This window comes from Sebastes umbrosus, chromosome 5 (genome assembly GCF_015220745.1).
Source record: "Sebastes umbrosus isolate fSebUmb1 chromosome 5, fSebUmb1.pri, whole genome shotgun sequence".
NCBI classification, from domain to species: Eukaryota; Metazoa; Chordata; class Actinopteri; order Perciformes; family Sebastidae; genus Sebastes; species Sebastes umbrosus.
In genome coordinates, this window is record NC_051273.1 from 30838715 (window position 1) to 30859447 (window position 20733).

The window sequence follows — 20733 nt, forward strand, 5'->3', positions numbered from 1 at the left end:
ATAGGCAGGCCAATGAAATGAACCTACACCACCCTTATGAAAAGCTTTACTCACTTCCTGTAGTAGTGGCTCAAGGTTCAGGGGTTAGTGGGCTGCGCTAATGTCAACACTGCAGAGCTAGTGATTCTGTAGTCCAAAGCCCCTTAGGAAAACAAAAGCGGGCAGAATATTATGTTCCCTAAACGGGTTTGCATAGTTCATGGTCCATGGGAATCATGCCCTGCAGTGAAAAACAAAGGAGACCAGAGGATTCATTTAATCCTGTAGTTCATATGGGAACTGGGATATCTTAGGTAGGTAGATAGGAGGTATATAGAAACAAAGAGGCCCCTTTGTGCTATTATATATTTATTATAATTAAAATGGCCTTATTATAGCTTTGCATTATTGGACAACTGTATTGAAAATGCATTAAGTTTCATTATTGTCTTCCTTTTCTCCATTGTTTTTTCTGAAAGGGAATTATGATATAGTTTTGTGTGTTGACATGTGCGAGGTAATCTTCACTGTCTGACCTTCTTGTGCATCTGGAGAAACACATTTAGCCTGCATGCTAACACTGGGAACTACGAGGATGTGTATACACACACACAGGGAGGAGGTTCTGTTTGTTTATGTTCGGAAATGGCTTTGTGGGAATATCAGATTTGTCCCTAACTGGCACACAGACTGACATCACTTCCCGTACCCAAGTCTTGGCTCAGTGCCGCAGTGTGGACGGCAACAAAGTGCTTTCTTTGGAAACAGAGGCGTTTATCTCTAGTGAGATAGGAGAAGACTGTACTGATAAAAGCACCTAACAGGGAGGGTCCTATAGTCTTTCAATTTGAAATTTAAAGATACATATACATGGTCCACTTTCCAGTTTTATGTCCTGAATAAAGTATGAAGTAGTAAAGTTGGTGTTCAACCAGAACTTTGAAACTGATAGAAGCTTTGATGATACAGTGGTTGCATCTGAAATTCCATACTAACATGCTATTTAATACGCAAAAACAGTATGTGAGATTTTTTAGTATGTCTGAAACCTTAGTATGAAACCAATAGTACGTGAATTGCATACTATTTCTGGCGAAATATTACATTGCACAAATGTTGGACACTACAGCGGCATAAATATCCCACAATGCAGTGATAATGTTCATAACAGACGTTGGCGGACAGCTCTGTAACGTCAATAATGTTTCAATTTAAGTGTAAGTATAAGATTTCACTTTGCTAGGCGTAACAGAGTTTTAAAATTAGTTCAGACTTTAGGATTCTCACAAATCATTGTTTGGTGATATGAGGTTGGCACGGGTTACCATGGTTACGCGTCTCAAAACGGCAGGGAGGCTCTCAGGAAGTGACGGGCTAAATTACAACTCAGTGTGTCCAAATAGATACTTACTCAATTTTTGAAAGAATAGTGTTAGTGCTCATATGGATATATTCAGTGGAAGTACAAACACAGAACACAAAAAAAACACAAAATTACAAATTCATTACAGCATTATTTCTTTTCCGGCTCCAGGCCCCCCTACTTCTCTATTCCCATTCCCCAAAGTTCTTGTAATTCTTGTCTCATCTAATTTCACAATTGTTGAAAATAACTGGTTCAGACTGATCATTTTCAAGAACTGCAAGACCACCGGTAGTCTGCATAATGTCAATTTACATAGTGATTGGTTTCTTCCCTTGAAATAAAACGTGGTTGCACTTTGAAGAGCTTGTAGTCAGGTGAAAGGTGTAAAAATGAAAGCAAGACTTTTAATCACCTTCATTTGATCACATATTATGATAGTCTGGAATACAACAAATCAGAAAGAGATATTCAATCATAAAAGAGGTTATAGTCCAAAAGGAGCCTGCCAAAGAATGTGAAAAGTGTCTAGTGACATCACTCTCTGGACCTCACATTGTTTAAATATATCAAATGTGAGTATTTATACAGTCTCTCTCTCCTTAACTTGGATTTATCTTCACTTCCTGTCTTACCTCCAACACTATCACAGTCGAGCCTAAATGCACTGTCGGCAATGTAAAATAATAAGACTATAATTAGTATCTTTTTACAGAAAATAAATCCCTCTTGCACATGGTCTCGTAGTGCCATATCCCGTGTTGCTCTTAGAACCAGTCTGTGTATATCTAGTGCTAGTCCACCAAAAAGGCGTAACTGAAGAAATAAACATTTAACTGTGGGTGGTTAGGGGGGAAAGAGGTAGATGAAGGTACATGCCAGTCACAAGTGTTACTCTTTCATGTTCATGTCCTTTAAGTCTCTTGCGTGGAATGAGTCACACTGCGGGGAACCCAGGTCATGACCTGTGCATAGATGAACCACCAATAAAGAAAATGTAACGGATATAGTGCCACTGTTTTCTCAAGAAATTAAAACCTATGTGCATATTGCAAGGTGAATTTTAATTTGAAGTTATCAGATCTTACACTTCAACTGCTTACAGTGTACATATTGAAAGAGTCTCCAGTGCGCCCACCTCGAATGAAATTTCAACTACCTTTACCACTTACACGTCACCTAACGTGTCAACTGCTTTCATCTCTTACTCTTCAACTGATATTTCCACTGCTTTCATCTTACTCTTCAAATGGCATTTTAATTGCTTTCAACAGTACATGTCTCAACTGACAGCTTGACTGATTTTAGGGGTGGGCTTTATGGCCAAATCTTCTATCACATTATACAGTATGTAATTTTATAACAAATAAAATAATTATTATAAGTAAGGGATAATGTACAGTGAGCCGGTCATTGCGGTGAAAGAATCCCCTGTAGGGGTCTCTTATCGCCCTGAATTATCCCGCTTATTACACGGCTACTTACTGAACAAATCAATATTTTGACACAAAAACGGTCCGCCAGAGTCCGACATCAGAACTGCGCCCATAGCAACGGTCTGTTATATAGAAACTACAGACCGCAGAACACCGTGATTGACCAATCAGAGCATCATCACAGCCGTGTAATAACTAAATAATAATAACTGCTTCACACGAGACAACACTTGAATTAAAAACCAGAAACTGTTAAACAAAAGACTCGTACTTTCAAAACGGAAGCTTTAAGGTTCCTGAGAACAGTAATTTCAGTGTTACAGGTTTTAAGGTTATCAGATACAAGTAAATACCAGCCAGATTTCAATCAGTGTCAAAATTAAACTACAGCGTGGAACTGTCTGGTAATCATGTAACCAGAGTTCTTCTCATCTTGGTTCATCTTCACTCTCCTCCTCCATGTCTGCCCAAATTACCTTGCGGGGCAACTGGATTGGCGAGGAATTGCTACCGCGGTTGAATGACGATTCTCTACCCGTGGACACATTTCTATACCGTCGCACGGTATATACTGTCATATCACCCAACCTTAACTGATTTCATCCCTTAGTCTTTAACTATCATCTGATTTCAGTGATTACACTTCACTGACACTTCCATTTCTTGAACTTCAACCGAGTCTTCAATTATTTTTCGGCACCTTCACTTTAAATAATACTCCAACTTTATTCAGTGCTTCCACATATATTGAAACTTCAGCTTCTTACAGCACTTAACTTCCACTCCTGCTTCAACATTTTGCAGTTTTTCAACTATTTCAAATGTTTCAACTGCCAATTTTCAGCAGCAGGCACACAGAAATTTAGCATTTCCCAGTTTATTTATTCCTGATCAGATATCCACATCAAGCTGCTATTCACTATAATGCCTAATTCTAGCAATTGATAGCCATCTATGTGGCACAATAAGCCTGATAAAATGTGGAATTATTATACAGTAGGGTCTTTTGTAACAATGTGTGACAGGATTCAATACTTACTCAGTATCTGGTAAAAAAAACTTTCGTCAAACAGCTATTATTTGACGTATAATATGTTTTAGCAAAATATTTATGTATATCATGGTAACCAGTACGTTGTATTAGGATAAAGAGATACGATTAAGATAAAGTGGTTTGGGCAAACTGTAGTGGAAACTGAAAGTGGTGATGAAATTCCATTTTTCCACTCAGAAATCTCCCTCTAAACTTCTCACTTTCACAGCTAAAACCACAAACTCCTCCTACACTCCTACATGTGGTTTTTACACCTGTGACATTTGTCAGAGAGATTTTTAAATGCTGCCTGTCTGCTGACTTCAATGAAGACAGTCCTCGCTCTTTGTAAGAGCAACTTTAAAGTTCAAGGCACCTTTTAGTTTGATTGTGGACACGCAGAGATGCCCCGAGCTGATCTGCAGGCTTCTGGATAGCGGCAGATAACAAGCATCTTTTGTTACTGTAAAGGCCCTGTTGGCTAAATAAAGTCTGATCGATTTCTGATCCTTTGTTTGATGCTGCAGCTATGCCATCTATCAGAAACGCCCCACTTAGCTCTGTTACATCTCCTAAAGTGTCTAGTTCAGATTGTTTTTTTTCCTCCTTTCCTCCTTTCAGCTCTCTCCCCGGTTAAAAGTGGCAAAAATCCCAGCATGCAAAGCTGAAAGAGCAGCTAACATTTGAGAGGAGTGTCTTGAATCTCAACAAAACAGATATTTACTGACATTCAGTTCCAACTTTAAAGCTTTGAAATCCTTTTTTAATTTTTTTTTTTTTACATGAGTCAAAATCTAATGTAACCGTTCAAATCATAGTTACATTTATATGAATTGTGAATGTAGCTTGACCTCACAGCTGGGCTGGGGGGTGGGATTGGGGCGATGATGAGATTGTTGATGTTGAGTCTTTTGGGTCGGATCAGGATCTGGCTGTCCTGTCCATGTTAGCTTTTCCTAAAGCCTCGCTGTTGCTGATTTAACATGACACATAGTTCTATGAGAACCAGGCTCCCGTCCCAAGAATGTTAACAAAATGAATCGTCAGGATTCAAAGTTAAGACATTGGTTGGTATGGCTCTCCTGCTGTTTACTGTAGTTTGGCTGCAGGGTCAGTATTGACTGGATTGAGATTGATGTACGGTATAATAAAGGTATAGGATCATTCATCTTTATGCCACGAACAGTACTAGGAAATCACGGATCAGATTTTGCCCGATCTTGGGGAAATGAAGCATCTCACCGCTTCCTTCCAGTGTTTTCAAAATTAATGTCAAGCCCAAAAAGTGCACTGCAATTATGTCTTGGTAATAGATCATTTTCATGTAATTAGCTGAGGTTTGGATATATTAGTTTGTAGCTTACCACAATACAGTTGTACAGTTACAGTTTACCACAATAATTTGGTATTGAGGTACCAAAGCTGCAGGCTACAAAGGGGTCTAGATGGACACAACAGATTTTGAGTTTTTTTGCGCTCTCCACTGTAGTTAGGGTTACACTCTCTGCCGTTCATCTTTTACGGTCGGTGCTCTCATCTGTCTGAAGACCTTCAATAAATTTTAGAGATCACTGTTACAGCTGGAGTATCAGATTTTGCTGTATCTGTTGGGTTAAGGCGGTTATTTGTGGTATAGTCTGCAGAGTGTCTGGCTGGACTTGTTTTTCAGGCAGATTGAACAACAGCTTCTCTCATTCCTCTGCTGTGGGCGTTTGGCCTGGCCGGCTAAAAGGCACTAGTAGCAGCTGGACAGGACATACTCTGTACTCCATCGATGACCGAGGGAACATGGCTGGAGAGGAGGGGGAGACAGGAGCAGGGGGGAGACAGGCAGACAGACAAGGTGACAGAAGACACAAAGCTGTGGCAGGCTGGGCCAACAGCAGCTTTTTTTCTCCTGAAACCTTTTTCTGTCCGATGATGGCGTCAGCTGATGGTAAAAGCATATGTGATGGAATTAGAAGAACAATTGAATGAGTGATGAAGGCCTTTGTCTGCTATGTGTCATCTTAACGGTTAATTTGAAAGGTTTATAGGTTATGCTACAGGTTCATAGATTTAGATTATCATAGTGAAACAACTTTTTGTCCTCATAGCTCATGATTGAGTCATTTGCAGTGAAAGTTGTGTGTGAAACCTCTCTCAACCTGATCTAATAAAGTAAACATAAATTAGTTAATTTATTGATTCTAAAAGATTATTTGACAAAACACCAAATATATATAAAAAATAAAAGTCTAAATCCTCACTTTATTTGCTCCTACAGGCTGCAGTGTTCACTACACCACACAATCCTGAATAATTGGATGGACCGAACCAAATACTGTGATATTCTTATGGAATTACCTGTAGTTAAAGCTGCTATAATCAATATTTTTATTATAACAATGGCTCAAATGACTATGTATTAGCATAAAACTCTGTAGTTTCCCTCAGCTCTATGGCTGCCCTAGACCCAAGAAATGCTTAGTCGACCAACACTCATTCGACAGATCTGTAAATTTGAGTTTCTCTACAAAGAATCGCACAAAAGCACCATTTTATATGGTGGTAAGAATGGCACCAGAGGAACGACCACAGCATCATAAAAATCAGAAGGGCTGTTTTCTTCTTCCTCTTGTCCGCAACATAGTGCTCAGTGGTAGTCATGGGGAAGGGAAGTCATCAAAATCGTCTGGAATCGTCTTCTGTGGACAATGAGAAGCTATGAAAAATATCATAAAAGAAGCCTATAGCCGGTATTTGTTGAGATTTCTTGCTCTGGAGCAAAGTAGCAGACAGACTTACCTCTCTTAGGCTCAGCAAAAACAAAAGCATGAATCTTTGAATGCCCTACTTTTCTATCCATATGGTACCTTTTTTTCCCCACGTCCTCCTTTTCTGTTGTATTTTTAAGCAATTTAAAAAAAAATCAGACCATTGCCCAACGTGTAGTGTAATCTTTTGGCAGTCTCCCAGAAAGAACTACATTTTTCTTTGTTTGTCTGGCAGTTGTTTGTTATTCTCCATGTGTGAGGGGAAAAAGTGAGTTGGAGTGCCCTCAGACGTGTTTGTGGGAGTGAGGTTTTGATGACATGGTTAGGCTTCAGTCCTTTGGGAGGAAGAGGGAGGAGGGGTTTAAGCGGGGGTTGAAATATTGATGCACCACAGGTTTTTGCCATTAAGCCTGGTCCTTTTATCGCCATAGAAAGACCTTGCCATGCTTTAAAATATGTATGCTCCCAATAAGAGTTAATCTATCTGGGGCTTGGAGTGATTCACAAGCAACAAGAGACAGCAGAAAGCTCAGGTTGAGACATCTGTCAAAGGCTCGGGATTTATCTCAAGAGACAAATATGGTAACAATAAAGCCTATGGTTTTTTTTTTTTCTCTCACAACAAGAAGAGGTTAGCTATGCCATACATAATCTCTGGCTTTATGCTGATGGAACATAGGCTTATTGGATAGCACGGAAAGAGAAAACAATAGCTATGTGTTCTGAGCAAAAAAAAAGTTTTCCCCCTAGCTGTACCCCGCTGTTGAGGCACCGTGTTTTTGGAGTCAGTTGAACGTTGTTATCTAACTGTCTTTCACTCAGACTTTAATGATTTCCAAATGTTCCATCTGATTGCCATTGGCAGCATTTGCGTGTTTAGCCCGATGTGTTTGAAATGTGAGCAGGCCTTGGCTGGCACAAGGCTGTGGGGTAAAAACACAAGGTCTGACCCCGAGAAAAAACCTGGCTGGCCATGGATGTTCTCATCGTCTACATGACACCCTAATGGAAACGAGCTGTTCGGTGCCTTGCACAAAACCTCAGATCTGGGCTATTGTGCCACCCTGACTTCATCTTGTGTATTTGCGAGTTACACCCTGGATGTGATTAAGTGGGTCATGCAGATATTAAAACGTAAAGGAAGTTTACACCATAGCTTGCTAACCACCTGAAAGCTTGTGGCTGAGAGGGAAGTTCCGTATCACGCAAGAGCAAATGTGGATGTTAAGTGCCATCCTGTAAACATCGGTGAATCTTTGTTGAAGTCAAGTAGCCCAAACGTTCACAGATCACTGAACTGTTCATTGCAGCTCACTGTGCCGTAGACAAAACACTGACAGAGAGCCGACTGACTGAGCTTCAGTGTCCGCACACCCTGCTGAGTGCTGCTTTGCTTGATCGACCAGGTTCAGTTACTGTTTTTTTGCAGTCGTAGCTGCTGTGATTGAAATGAGAACACCTACTAGAGAGTAGGACTGCAACTAACGATTATTTTCATTGTCAATTAATCCGTTGATTGTTTTCTCGATAAATCAACTAGTTGTTTGGTCTATAAAATGTCAGAAAATGGTGAAAAATGTCAATCAGTGTTTCCGAAAGCCAAAGATGATGTCTTCAAATGTCTTGTTTTATCCACCACAACACAAAGATATTCAGTTCAATGTCACAATGGAGTAAAGAAACCAGAAAATATTCACATTTAAGAAGCTGGGTTCAGAGAATTTTTACTTTTTTTTTTAAATAGTCAAACCGATTAATCAAATATCAAAATAGTTAGTGATTCATTTAATAGTTGACTGACAACTAATCCATTAATCGTTACAGCTCTATAGAGTGAATGAGAGATTAACTAACTAATTAATTAATTAATTAATTAATTAATTAATAATTAACAGTTACCGATAACATAACTCATACAATTGCCAATTCCCAGCGTCAATACAGTTTTTGAAAACAAGTTGTAGTTATCATGAAGAAAGACATTTTTCACAGACATTGTTCTTTATTTTTTCTTCTCTGCACCAGTTTAGCGTTTCATTTATTTAACATTGTCAGACTGTCTTCTTTATTCCACGCATTCCTCTTCCTTGTCAAAATCTGGCGCCTACATTACCCACAATGCAACGGGACTGCCGACAGTCCGGTTGGAGATTTGAGGTGTGTTATGATAGTAGCAGCTAATGTAGAGCCTTGAGTCTCTGGCCTCGAGCAGAGATGAGGAGGCTAAAGAGTTTTTGCTAGATTTATGCAGCCAAAGTGACGTCACACAATCAGACGCAGCGTTTTACGGGGGTTCCATGCGGCAGGTTTTTGCCTGTCCATGAACATACATTTTTTTTTTAACTAGAAGGACTCGGATGGGTGGAGAAAATGGAGAATTTTGAGAATGTCTATTTGCAGCAAGGAGAAACACGCACGCAGTATAAAAGATTCAAACATTTCCTCATCACGATTCCACGTCAGCTCATGTCCATGTGACCAGAAAGACAAAAAGGACTTCTGACGTTTGTTGCAACAAAGAACCTCTGACATGTGACCTTTTTAGAGCCCGTTTGCAATGGCCGTTTTTGCTCATTTAAGTTTTGTGATACCAATCAGATACACTGTGATGCTCTGTACCGTATGACATATAGAGAGTTGGACAGTGTGAACTGGATCATTACTGTAGTGTTGAACATGCTTTGTCCAGGATCTTGTCACATCGCCAAGGCAACTAGTAAAGGCTAAAGCTTATGGTTGGTTCCAATCTTTACAAGACCGAGAATGTAAAGTCTGGTTCTCCTCCGAAGTCATTAAAGAAGGTCAAATTTGAACATTCAAGGAAAGTAAAAATGGTTGAAATTGCCTGAAGAGAATTATAATTGGACTGCCGTGTGTTGATTATATGTCTCACATGTTACTCAGCTTAAAGGTGGTCAGACTGAGACACGCTACATTGTCCAGAGGAAAAAACCTTTATTATAGAGGACTGAGAAAAAGTGCATTTGCTGAATGTTTCTGTTTATGTATAATGTGGTGGTACTAGTTGCTTTCCAGAATGAGGACTTCCTGAACTTACAACATACATACTGTACATACATGTTTTTCCAAGTTCTACGTGTTGAAAAGAAGACAAATGACTCTTATCTGGAGTAGATCATTACGACCATGGGACGTTACTGTGTACACTAAGAAAGAGCCCATACATGATTTACATAAATAAGTCCACATCATGTGAGACATGACTTTTGAATCCCTGTGCATTACTGTAGCATTTTGATTCATACAGCATTCTTCTCTTCACCGCAGGGCCGTTGTCTCGCAGCCCATGTGAGCTGCTGCCGGTGGGGATGGGACACCCGGTGCAGGCCACGTCGAGGAGCTTCACCGCCCTGTCAGGCTGCGCGAGTAGAGGCACCACCAGCCTCCCACAGGAGGTCCACATCATCAACCTGAGAGGACATGTTGCAGAGGGACCAGACAACACCCCGGCTGAAGTGAGTCATACTGAGTGAAACTCATATTGTCTACCACCATAATTAACTCTTCAATAAAAACAGTCAAGATTACTCTTTAAACCGAAATAGTTCACAGGGAAGCATTCAACAATTCTCTAAACCCATATTTACTATCAGTATAGGCAGACAGCTTTTATTGCTTTTTCAACATTACTAATATAGCCCAGTGAGACATGATCTGCCTTCCACCTCGTCTCATCTTCTGAGGACTTTATTGTTCAGCCTGATAAAGATCTGCTGCTGCACTTGCTATTTCCACTGCCCTTGTTTGCTCTATTTTTAACCAGTGACTCTGATAATGGCTGCTAGTCCTTTTCCCGTCTGCTTAGAGGAAGCTACGTGCCACAAAGCTAGGTGGTAAACGCCCGTCACACTAGAGTGGCCCAGTGAAGTTCATCCACAAAATAGGCGGCACTAGAGGCTTGTTGATTTTGGATTATCGCAGGGTTAATAGGTAAATTATTTGCTTGCAAGACAGGAACATGCTAATGTCTGTTCCAAGATTCTTTCTATTTTCTCTATACTGCCCCGTTTACTCCCCCTGGCATTTTGGTTTTCAGGACAATAAAAGCCCTCTGAGCTAGCAAGCTTTCTGACTGTTTATTTTGCAAACTCAATGTTGCGGTCTCTAATGGGACAATAAGTTGGTATTTGCACCATGGACTCCTGTCTCTTAACTGCCTCTTTTGTGGAGCAGTTAATACTCTAACAGATGAGGATTAAGTAAATAAAAGTGAATGGTGCAACACAGTTTATTAAGCTGTGACACTCTCCTCCATTTTGAACTCTACCCTCAACTCTATTCCCTCAAAGGTAGCACTGTCAAGACGGCTTGCTAATGGTCAACGGTGCAAATTTGCATTTCAAAATTCACCAAAGTTGAACTTGACGTGACAAATATGTACAGATTTACACGACCCCGCAGGCAAATTCATTGATTTTGGTGAAAACCTTTGCTGTTTTAAATGCTTGTGTGACCAGGCATAATAAATATCAGTTGGATTTCATTTTTAGGCGTCTATAGCCATGTTTCCATTCATCTATTTTTATGTGCATTTCGATTTTGGATTAAGCTGTATGGAAACGGCGAAATTTGATAAAACTTCCTCGATTGCGCAAAAAAGTTTTTACACTCGCTTGAGGTGGTTTTTGTCTTTGTCGAAAAAGAGTTGATGCACTTAATGGAATATGGAAATGCATTTGCCAAATAAATTATGACGTACCGAACATTTTACTCACATGACTGATCAGCTGTTTCTGCTGTCTGGCGTCTTCCCGGATATATATTTCTTTGCCTTCGGGCAACATGAAACATGGCCAGTACTAGCTGACTTGAAAGAACAAGTAAAACTTGCCCAATTGAAACAAATTCCTGAAGACTTCTCTCCATTTTTCTATCGCACATGGTATAGATGGCCAAGCCGACTTGTTTTGTTTTTGGTTCGCGACCTCTACTACTTCTTATACTCTGTTTACTGGCAGATTACAGCCATGCGTAGCCTATAGCGCCAACTTACTACGCAGCCTACATCATTTTCTCCAACCCAGTAGATGGAAACGTGCCTAATTCATATTTCTATTTTCCGACATTTCAAAAATCCTCTTAAAATTCACTTAACAATTGAACGGAAACATGGCTATTGTCATTGGAGGCTCTGGTTAAATAAACTTGTTCTAAACCTCATGATCAGATGGGCTTACCTTAGCTAACACACAACTTTCTAGAGAGTGAAAAACAAGACAGTGATTAGTCAGTCATTTAAATGTCTGCACAGAGGGATTTTCCAACCGCTTCATCAAACTGTCAGCACATCTCCTGATAGTGTTCCAAAGGGTGATAGCGGTTTCTAAACCACTCCCTGTCCTCAGGTGCTGTATAGCTTGTCTCACGGCAAGACTCCTCAGAGTATAGCCATAGTTTAAAGATGAATCACGGGCCCACGGCCTTCGAAAACGCTGTCCCACGTTCCCATCCCCCCTCAGTCACAGCAGTGTGAAAAGCAGCATGTATAGACTTGCCATTGCAGTTTCGCTGCTGATGTAGGCTTAATTGTTGCCAAGGTCAAATATACAGAAGCACAGTGTGTGCGAGTATGCTGCATCAGCAGGTTAATAACGAAATGACTCTCTGGTTTCTGTGGCTGAGCTTATGAACTTAAATGGTAGTGTTCTGTGGTCATAACAATGAGAAGGATTTGTCTTTTGTTGTAATATCTCGTGTTTGCTCCACACAATGTGATGTGATGAGGAGTTAAAGCAGTTACAGGGCTTCTTTTACATTTGAGATTTGACAGATGTTTTGATTACAATCTTTGACATTATGTAGGACTGAGGAGGAGGTTGTTTCAGCATTGACATCACGATGGATTCATCCTATTACAAAAGACACATTGCAATCCAACACACATCCAACAATGTCATACCAGCTTGTTGAGGAGGTTAAATAACGCTCCAAACTTACACTAAATTGTGGCGAGGAAAAACTGGCATGGCCATTTTCAAAGGGGTCCTTGAACCTCTGACCTCTAGATATGTGAATGTAAATGGGTTTTATGGGTACCCACGAGTCTCCCCTTTACAGACATGCCCACTTTATGATAATCACATGAAGTTTGGGGCAAGTCATAGTCAAGTCAGCACACTGACACACTGACAGCTGCTGTTGCCTGTTGGGCTGCAGTTTGCCATGTTATGATTTGAGCATATTTTTGTGAGGGTTTCTGGGCAATATTTGTCATTTATTGTGTTGTTCATTGATTTCCAGTTATATACATTTTCATAAAGCAAATACTTGTCCACTCCCATGTTGATAAGAGTATTAAAGTCTTGACAAATCTCCCTTTAAGGTACATTTTGAACAGATACAAAATATGTGATTAATTTGCGATGAATTGCGATCAACTATGGACAATCATGTGATTAATCACGATTAAATATTTTAATCGATTGACAGTCCTAGTAATAAGGCAAATTAGGCCCAATGTTTAAACCATTTTGCCCTGCTGGTTTCTGCTTTTGCATGCTGTCTGCACATTGAGTAACCAGTTGCCTTTTATGGGACAGACTGTTGAGTGCAAGACAAAGTCCATACAGTACAGGTTTTTGACGTAAAGAATTTTTTTTCTGTTTTTCAACTTGTTCCAACAAGGACACTTCAGAAAGTCAAACAATCTTAACCATATTTTTTGTTGAAGCTGTAACAACCCTTGAGACTGGCTGTCTAAATCTTATTTTCACTTGCTCTCAAGAGACCCTTCTGCTGGTAGTGATGGAGCAAATAATGGTTCAACAACACAGTCAACTGACAGAGACTGATTGTAAAAGGGATTCTTGTATGTTTATTTTGTCCAAATTTAATATTTTTCAGTCTTCTACAGAGTTTATTTATTAGGATTTAAAGCAGAGGGAAACGTGCGTGAGTGAAATTAAACAAATTTGGACATGCATTCATTTTACATTGTTAATTGTATTCTTTCTTACCAGATGTATAGAATAATTAGCTCTGTAAGTGACCACTCACAGCATAGCTGTAATAGATAGTCCAGTAAAACCTTCTGTGAAATCCATCTCTTCACGTCAATTTATCCAGCTGTTGGTAACCCGTCACCTCCATGGTCAAGTGAGGACTTTTGCGGAGGAGGCAGACATCCAGCTGTCTGTTCTTCTGCCTACAGCCTTGGCTGCTGAAGGTCACTCCAGCTCTGGTGGAGATTAGGTGGCCCGGCAGAAGCTCGCTCCGTGAGTGATGAGATAACATCACCACTCCCACTCTGGTCCTTGATTGCATTTGCACCTGGATCGTGGGCACAGATTGGCCTGTTCGGACACAAGTGCTTAGCCTTCAACAAGACTGCGTTGGAGGGCACACGGTGCGTCAGACTGCGGTCTCGTTGACACAATCTGAACCTGATCTGTGATCTTTCGTGACAGGAGGAGGTGATAATCCAGTGGAAAAAAGGAATTACAACTTAAAACAGAGTCGATCTTAAAATGATTAACATCCTTGGCCACATTTGGGCAAGGATGCTCTCACCAAAGAGGCTGTGAAAAAGGACCACAGTGCTTTTTATTGTTTATCCTTGACCAGTTCCAGCCTAAAGCAGGAAACATATTCCTCATTTCTGAATCAAAGTGAAAGCAATTCCAGTTGGAAGTAAGGACGTTGATTTTTTCCAGTGGAAGGTTTCTTGAGCTTACTTCCTAAAAAACAAACCGTAAACCTCCACAACCACTTCTCTTTAAAGGGATAATCCATTTAAAATGAGTTTTGAATATCAAATAGTAACACCTTTAGGCTTGAAAGGTGGCTCTGAAAAGTTTATAGCTTGTTCCTTTGCATAGGAAAAGTTACAAGAGTTACAGTGGATTCCAACAGCACACCAGTTTCATGGTGAAACATGAACCCACATAAAATTCTCAAACCACTCTTGCAGGATAATCACTTCTCCTCTGTCCATCTGTATGCTCAGTTTGTGCAAGTCACTCCTATTTTTGCTCCTATGTATACAGCTGAATTTGTTGCCAGTGTGTATTTTGTTGTTTTAGGCTTTAGATGTTTTTGGTAAAGTGGGCCAGAGATCATAAGGAGTAACCTCTTTGGTGAATGTAATGAATTCAAACTTGAATGTTAAATTGAAGTTAGCCTCTGAGGCCTTCAAAGGGCACCTTCTTAAAGGGATAGTTTTACATTTTGGGATTTTTTTTTATACACTGCTGTTGTCAAGAGTTAGATGAGAAGATTGATATCACTCTCGTGTCTGTTTAGCACAAAAACTTGAAACAGCTACCCTGGTTCAGTGCAAAGGTAACAGCCCCTCCAATACCAGCACCTCTGAAGCTCACTAGTTAACAACATAATATTATTTCCGTTTTTATCCATACAAAAACATGTTAAAAATACAATGTATCCTCATTCAACGGTTCGTATGCATGGATGTATTAAAAGAACTGGATACAGCGTTGGAGGCGGGGCCCCGGTCATTCCAATGAGAGTTGCTTATTGGCGCATGAAGCCTAAATGGCTCCACTTCCGTCTGGAAAAGTACCCGTATCTTTGCAGATCTTGGGCAAGGACAAGCGCAGTAGCGTCTGCTCGGACACATGACTCGGTCACGGGGTCCCAACGTCACGCCGTCGTCACGGCTTGGCGCTCCAGCCTCGGTCTGGGTCTCACTCACATGAACGGAGGAAGGGAAATGACTCTGGATTCAGCTATTAGTGCATTCTACAACTTTAAAAACTAAATTTTTGAAATAAATGCTATTAGAGTGTTCGTACTGGGAAGTTGATTCACTTCAAAAAAATGTTCCGCTGATTTACAGACGTCTCTTTCCCAATGTAAGTCTATGGGAAAAAGTATTTTTGGGCCCAATGGCATCACGTGACTGACACGGAAGCTGCAGTACCGCCGTTTGGTCACTACGAAAGTCCGTATGTCGACCGGCACACTTCCTGGGGGCTTGTTCATATGATATCTTACAAAAAAGTTATTCCTCTTTGTTGCGTTTTCCTACGAATGTCCAGCAACACATGACGCATGTGTCAGTCATTTCAAAAAACATTTTTGTTTTGTATTTTCCAAAATTTTGAATTATTCCTTTAATTTTTTAGCTGTCAGATTTGGAAGCGTCCAAATTGAGTTCACTCTCAGTGATGGCTCTTTTTCCGTGTTTGCATCCTTTGCTTAGTTATTTCCAAAGTCAGCAGAGAGGTGCCTGGTCAGTCTGTGAGTATGTAGATTTTCTCCTCCTCACCTCTGCTGATGGGGGAGAGGAAGTGGTGTCTGGCCCACAGAACAGACTGTATTTGGATGTTTGGAACGATGGCCTGCAGCACAAGAGGTGCCTGTGGCTGAGCTTTGGCTGTGCTGGACTGGCTGTCTGGGTTGAGGGGGCTGCTGGAGAACACGCTGTGCCCCAGTGACTCCTTACTAAGTATCCGCAAAGCCAAGCCTTGACCAGGTAAGGCAATAACTGTGCCGTTGCACATGGTGTGTATGTGGACTAATGCGGACAAAGGGGATCACATGGTCTATTTGAGACATTTTTAACACACAGGCACACACACATCCTGCAGCTACAGTACGACGTGTGAGGCCTGCTTCACATCTCTTTCACATCCACGTGTGAAAGTCGCGGCTCGCAGTTTGTCCATATTTCCAGTGAAGACGTGAGAGCAATGAATTGTTTCCTGTCTGCACCAGTGAACCCATTCAGTATGGGTATTAACTAAAGGGCTATGAACTGTTATCCACAGAAAGAAATGCACAGCTGGACCTGACTCAGAATACACACTCTGGCTCCCGGCCAATCTACACACACCACAGCTGAGTTATTAAGTGCAACAGAACACCTCAGTAGTGACTGCGCATAGTGCTCCGTCTGCTCACATTCACAGGGCTGGCAGTCAGCGTAGAATAACACAACAGAAGGAGAAAATATGCTAATCATTCATTCAAGTAGCCTGAAGCTTGAAATACCCACAATAATATTTTGGATAGTATTCTAGTGATGTGCGAGCCATGTGCTCAGATCTGCTGAGGTGAAAGTGTAGCAGCCCATGGTTGATTGAAAGAAGTTTAATGCCGTATGATTGAATTTCCTTTTATTGTTCTGGATGTATCCATAATAAAAGTGTGATGTTTAGAACCACTTGCATTTAATACAGGTGCTGCTGATTTAAAATAACAAACAGCTGTTAGGCTCTTGTATCAACATGACATAATGAAATTGTAAATTGGTTTCGTCTCCTGAACAATCAGTTTGATGATGCAAAACCCTGATAAAGTCAGAAATTGACATCATCATTTGTAATGGTCATGATGGGTTCAGTCTGCTTTTACTTTTGCCTCTACTACAGTATACTCGCCGTTATTTCATGTACATTTTTACCAATATCTCAATTCAGCTGGTCAAATAGTTTGCTTTACGACCAAATACTTGAGAAATGTATGACATTCCCATCGGCCTCAGCTGCTAACATGCTAGACTAAGGAAGTGAACATGGTAAACATTACACTTGCTTGACATCAGCACGTTAGCAGAGTCATCAAAGAGTATAGAAGCAAAGAGACAAAACTCCAGTGTTTTCTTGACAACAGCCACTGCCGCCATTTTGGACTGAAAACACTTATTATATTTATAATATTTTATTGTTCAACACAGGCCATTTCGGTAAAATATGACGAAAAAAAAAGAAATAATTTTGTTTTACTTTTGTACGGAACTTTTTAGGTGGACGTTTTACTGGCGTCCAGTAGTCGCTTTCAGTCCAAAATGGCGGAAGCGTAGCTTTGCTGCTGGTCGCTGATGTTGCAGTGGAAATAACAATTGACTTTCACTTCTTGGCAATATACGTACTTTGTGGACACTAGTTAGCCTAGCTTGCCAAATGTTGAATGTTCTAAAAGGACAGACGGCTTACCAACGCTAAGTGGACTTGTGCAATGAAACGAACAATTGACTTTCACTTCTTGGCAATATACTTTTTTTGTTGTCTATGTGAGCATGTTAGCATGCCGACATTAGCATTTAGCTCAAAGCCTAATTACAGCATGACAGAGCAGCTAGCTGGGCTGCAGACTCTTGCTAGAACATTTGTCTTGATTTGAGAAACTGTGTAGTTCAGGAGCAACGTAATGTTTCCAGAAGAGTTTTTCTTGGTGCATTGGTCCTTTTGCGTCAAGAACTGAGGGCACTTGTCCGTTCTTTTTTAAATCTTGAAATGTCACCCACCCCAGACAATGCCCACTAAGCATTGCCAGACCACAATGAGGGAGATTTGTCGACTGGCTTTATTTGGTCGGTTTGCAATTTCAAACCAACAATTTTTCTATCATACATACTCTGGATTTTTACTCAACGATTCTTTTAGACAGTGGGCTGTTTGTTTCATAGATTCCTAACTCTCCCTTTCCATAAAATGACCAGTACTGAGACTGACACTGGCTCGCCTGGACAATCTTTTTTTTTTCTATTAAAGTGTTATTCACATTTGTCTGAAAAAAGAGTGATGATTTCCTCAGCTCCAGTGGTCCTGATCAAAGTAACAGAAGCCCCTTTTCTCTCTAATACCCATGTGGGCCTCTAAATAAAAGACAGGCCAGGCTGAGAGCCAGTATGCTGGAAGAGGGACTAGTAAAGTGACTGTTCTGGGCTGGCAAGTAACAGTAAAGCATGTAGTGCCAGGTTGGGGCTTTGTTTTTAATAATGGTAGAATCATTTTCACAAATTTCAATTAGGTTATATAAGAAACATGTAATCTTCTAGAGCAAGAGGACAAATGAGAGTTACAGTCCGAGGAAGCTGTGCGTAGACTAGACTTGCTGCTGAAATTCCATCCCAGCTTTAAACCCCTCGGGATTTTGAGGCCAAATATCTTTTTGTCGGTTGACCGTTGACCTGAAGGTGTTGGTGTTTTGCCACTTTAGTTCTACCAAAACAATGACCTCATACTGAGGTGTTCTTTTCTGCTCCCCCAGCTTTGGTTCAACGGTGTAGGTATCAAGTTTGAACATTTTTCCACATGTTCCTTCTGTCACATGTTAAAGTGGCCTTTTGCACCCTGCGAACAAATCACCTCCACCACATGTGCGTTGCCGCAGAGCTCGGCACTATGGCAGTCACCCAGTAGTTCCCCAGTCACTGCAAACTGTGGAGCAAAAAGCAGGCAGCTCAAAACAAGAGGCCCGTCTGGGTACAGTCGGGTGATAGGGTAGAAAATAAACATAAGGGGCCGGTGATATCTGCAATCTGCCATCTTTCTCTAATCAGTTTACCAAAGGCAAACATCAAACACAGCCACTGGCTCTGAATCAGGGTGAGGCAGAGCAGATGATTGTTTTATCAGCTGGAATTTGCAGATATCTTTGACTGTATGAGTGACTGGCTGGAGGAGCTCACCGGGCACAAACAGCTGGCGAGAGCACAGCGTCAGATAAGAGGAGAGCTCACACATGAGACAAACTGCACACACGAAGCGAGCAATGTTTTTATTTAAACTTGCTTTTGAGGCTTATCGAATGTCATAACAGTCATACACTTTTTGTTCACTAGGACAATTTTTTTTTTTCCTGGGAGTTCTACTGATAAAGGTGGAACATCCAAAGTCACATAGCAACATAGGAAGTGCTTAAATCACAAATGGGACTTAGCAAGGTATAAAAACATCAGCAAATGAACTGGCTGTGTGGCATTTTAAATTTAAGTGATGTTACAAACCATTATTTGTGCCTGCGTACACAGATATTACCAATGAAATCACAGTACCGACATCGTCAGTTGGAACCAAATATTCTCACTCTGGAGTACGGATGTCACGAGAAGCGATACTTCGGTACCAAGTCGATGCCAAAATTCTTAAAAACGTGATGATACTCGTTTTTTTTAACAGTACAGTAGAGGCACCGTAGGTACCGGTGACGATAGAAAATGTCCCTGATTATGCTTCATTGCGAACAACAAATCTGTGTTGACAGGTGGAGAGCCAGTAACGTTAGCTGTTAGCAGCCGGTGGGCACCACAGTCCTGCTTGGGTAAATAACGGAGCTAACAGTTAATGTTAACGGAAGCTGCATCGAGTTACATTATGATGCGATCAAGCTCTAGTCAGTAAAAATGATTGGGAGAAGGTAAATTATAACGTTATCATGATGTGTTCAAGTATAATATTGTAAAATGTAGTTATTGGCGAGGAACTTGGCGGATCATCAGGGGTTAATAATAAATTTGCAAAAATGTGTTTTAATTTCCGTTTGACTTTAATCTAATCAGAGGATTATCGTGATCTGTCCTCCTGACCCCGTCCCCCCCTGCCTCGACGCCGTATTATTCTCCTCAGCATGTCCTGCCACTCTGCCATATCACTCAGAGATTGCTATCCAGAGGTCCCGCCTCACTCTGACGTCTTTCCAGGCTGCCGTTCTTGCAGTTCGGCGTTGAGCTGAGTGCAGACTGATTACCATCAGGCTCCAGGTAGCATCCCCATCGCACTCAAATATGTGGGTGGCGCTGATAAGAGCGGTCAACAGGTTTTGGTCCTGCTCCCCCCTTCCCTCTGTACACCCTCAGTGATCCAGAAAGAACCAAGATCCAGATAGACAACACACACGCACATACACACACGCATCAGATAACACAGTAGGATTGGTCCCAGGCAGTGTGCCGTTCTCCTCTTGGAGCCGTGACTTTTCAGCTCTTTGTAGAGCTCTTTGTTTTCAACTTTTGCAGTGTTCCAGGGTTTAGCATGCAGAAGTTTATCTATCCAGTTTAGTGTTGTTTATTGTTATAATTTTGGATATTGATCTATTTTAAATGTCTCCTATTTAAAGCCGCCCTCCAGCCAGTGTTACTTCCTGTTTTTCGTTTCTTTCTCAAACAGAGAAACCGACCAGATTGCATCGTTTTTCAACCAAGTTTAGATGAAGCCGGCTACAATAGCTTGGAAAACAGCTAGCTATATGGCACTGAATCTGATGAATTTATTGTTTATCAGACCACAAATAAGACAAGAATTAGCACAACACACCGACTCCCTGTCACTCGTTCTCTTCTTTACCATCTTCTCCTCCTGGCGAGGCGGCCGCTGCTGCTGCACCGAGGTGCCGCACCACCGCACGCTGGCCACAGTGCACCACAAGACGCCATTTGAAATGCAGTTTCGGAACGTTTCA

At 41.0% G+C, this 20733-nt stretch overlaps 1 protein-coding gene across 2 annotated transcripts in view; it reads left to right on the forward strand.

Moving 5' to 3' along the window:
• The window catches only part of tgfbr3 (transforming growth factor, beta receptor III), an 81807-nt gene that overhangs the window by 16907 nt on the left and 44167 nt on the right, over positions 1-20733 (forward strand). For both annotated transcript variants that reach the window (XM_037769812.1, XM_037769813.1), the window contains exon 3: positions 9856-10043. In XM_037769812.1, the coding sequence (XP_037625740.1) occupies positions 9856-10043 (188 nt within the window). The remainder of the gene's footprint in view (positions 1-9855; positions 10044-20733) is intronic.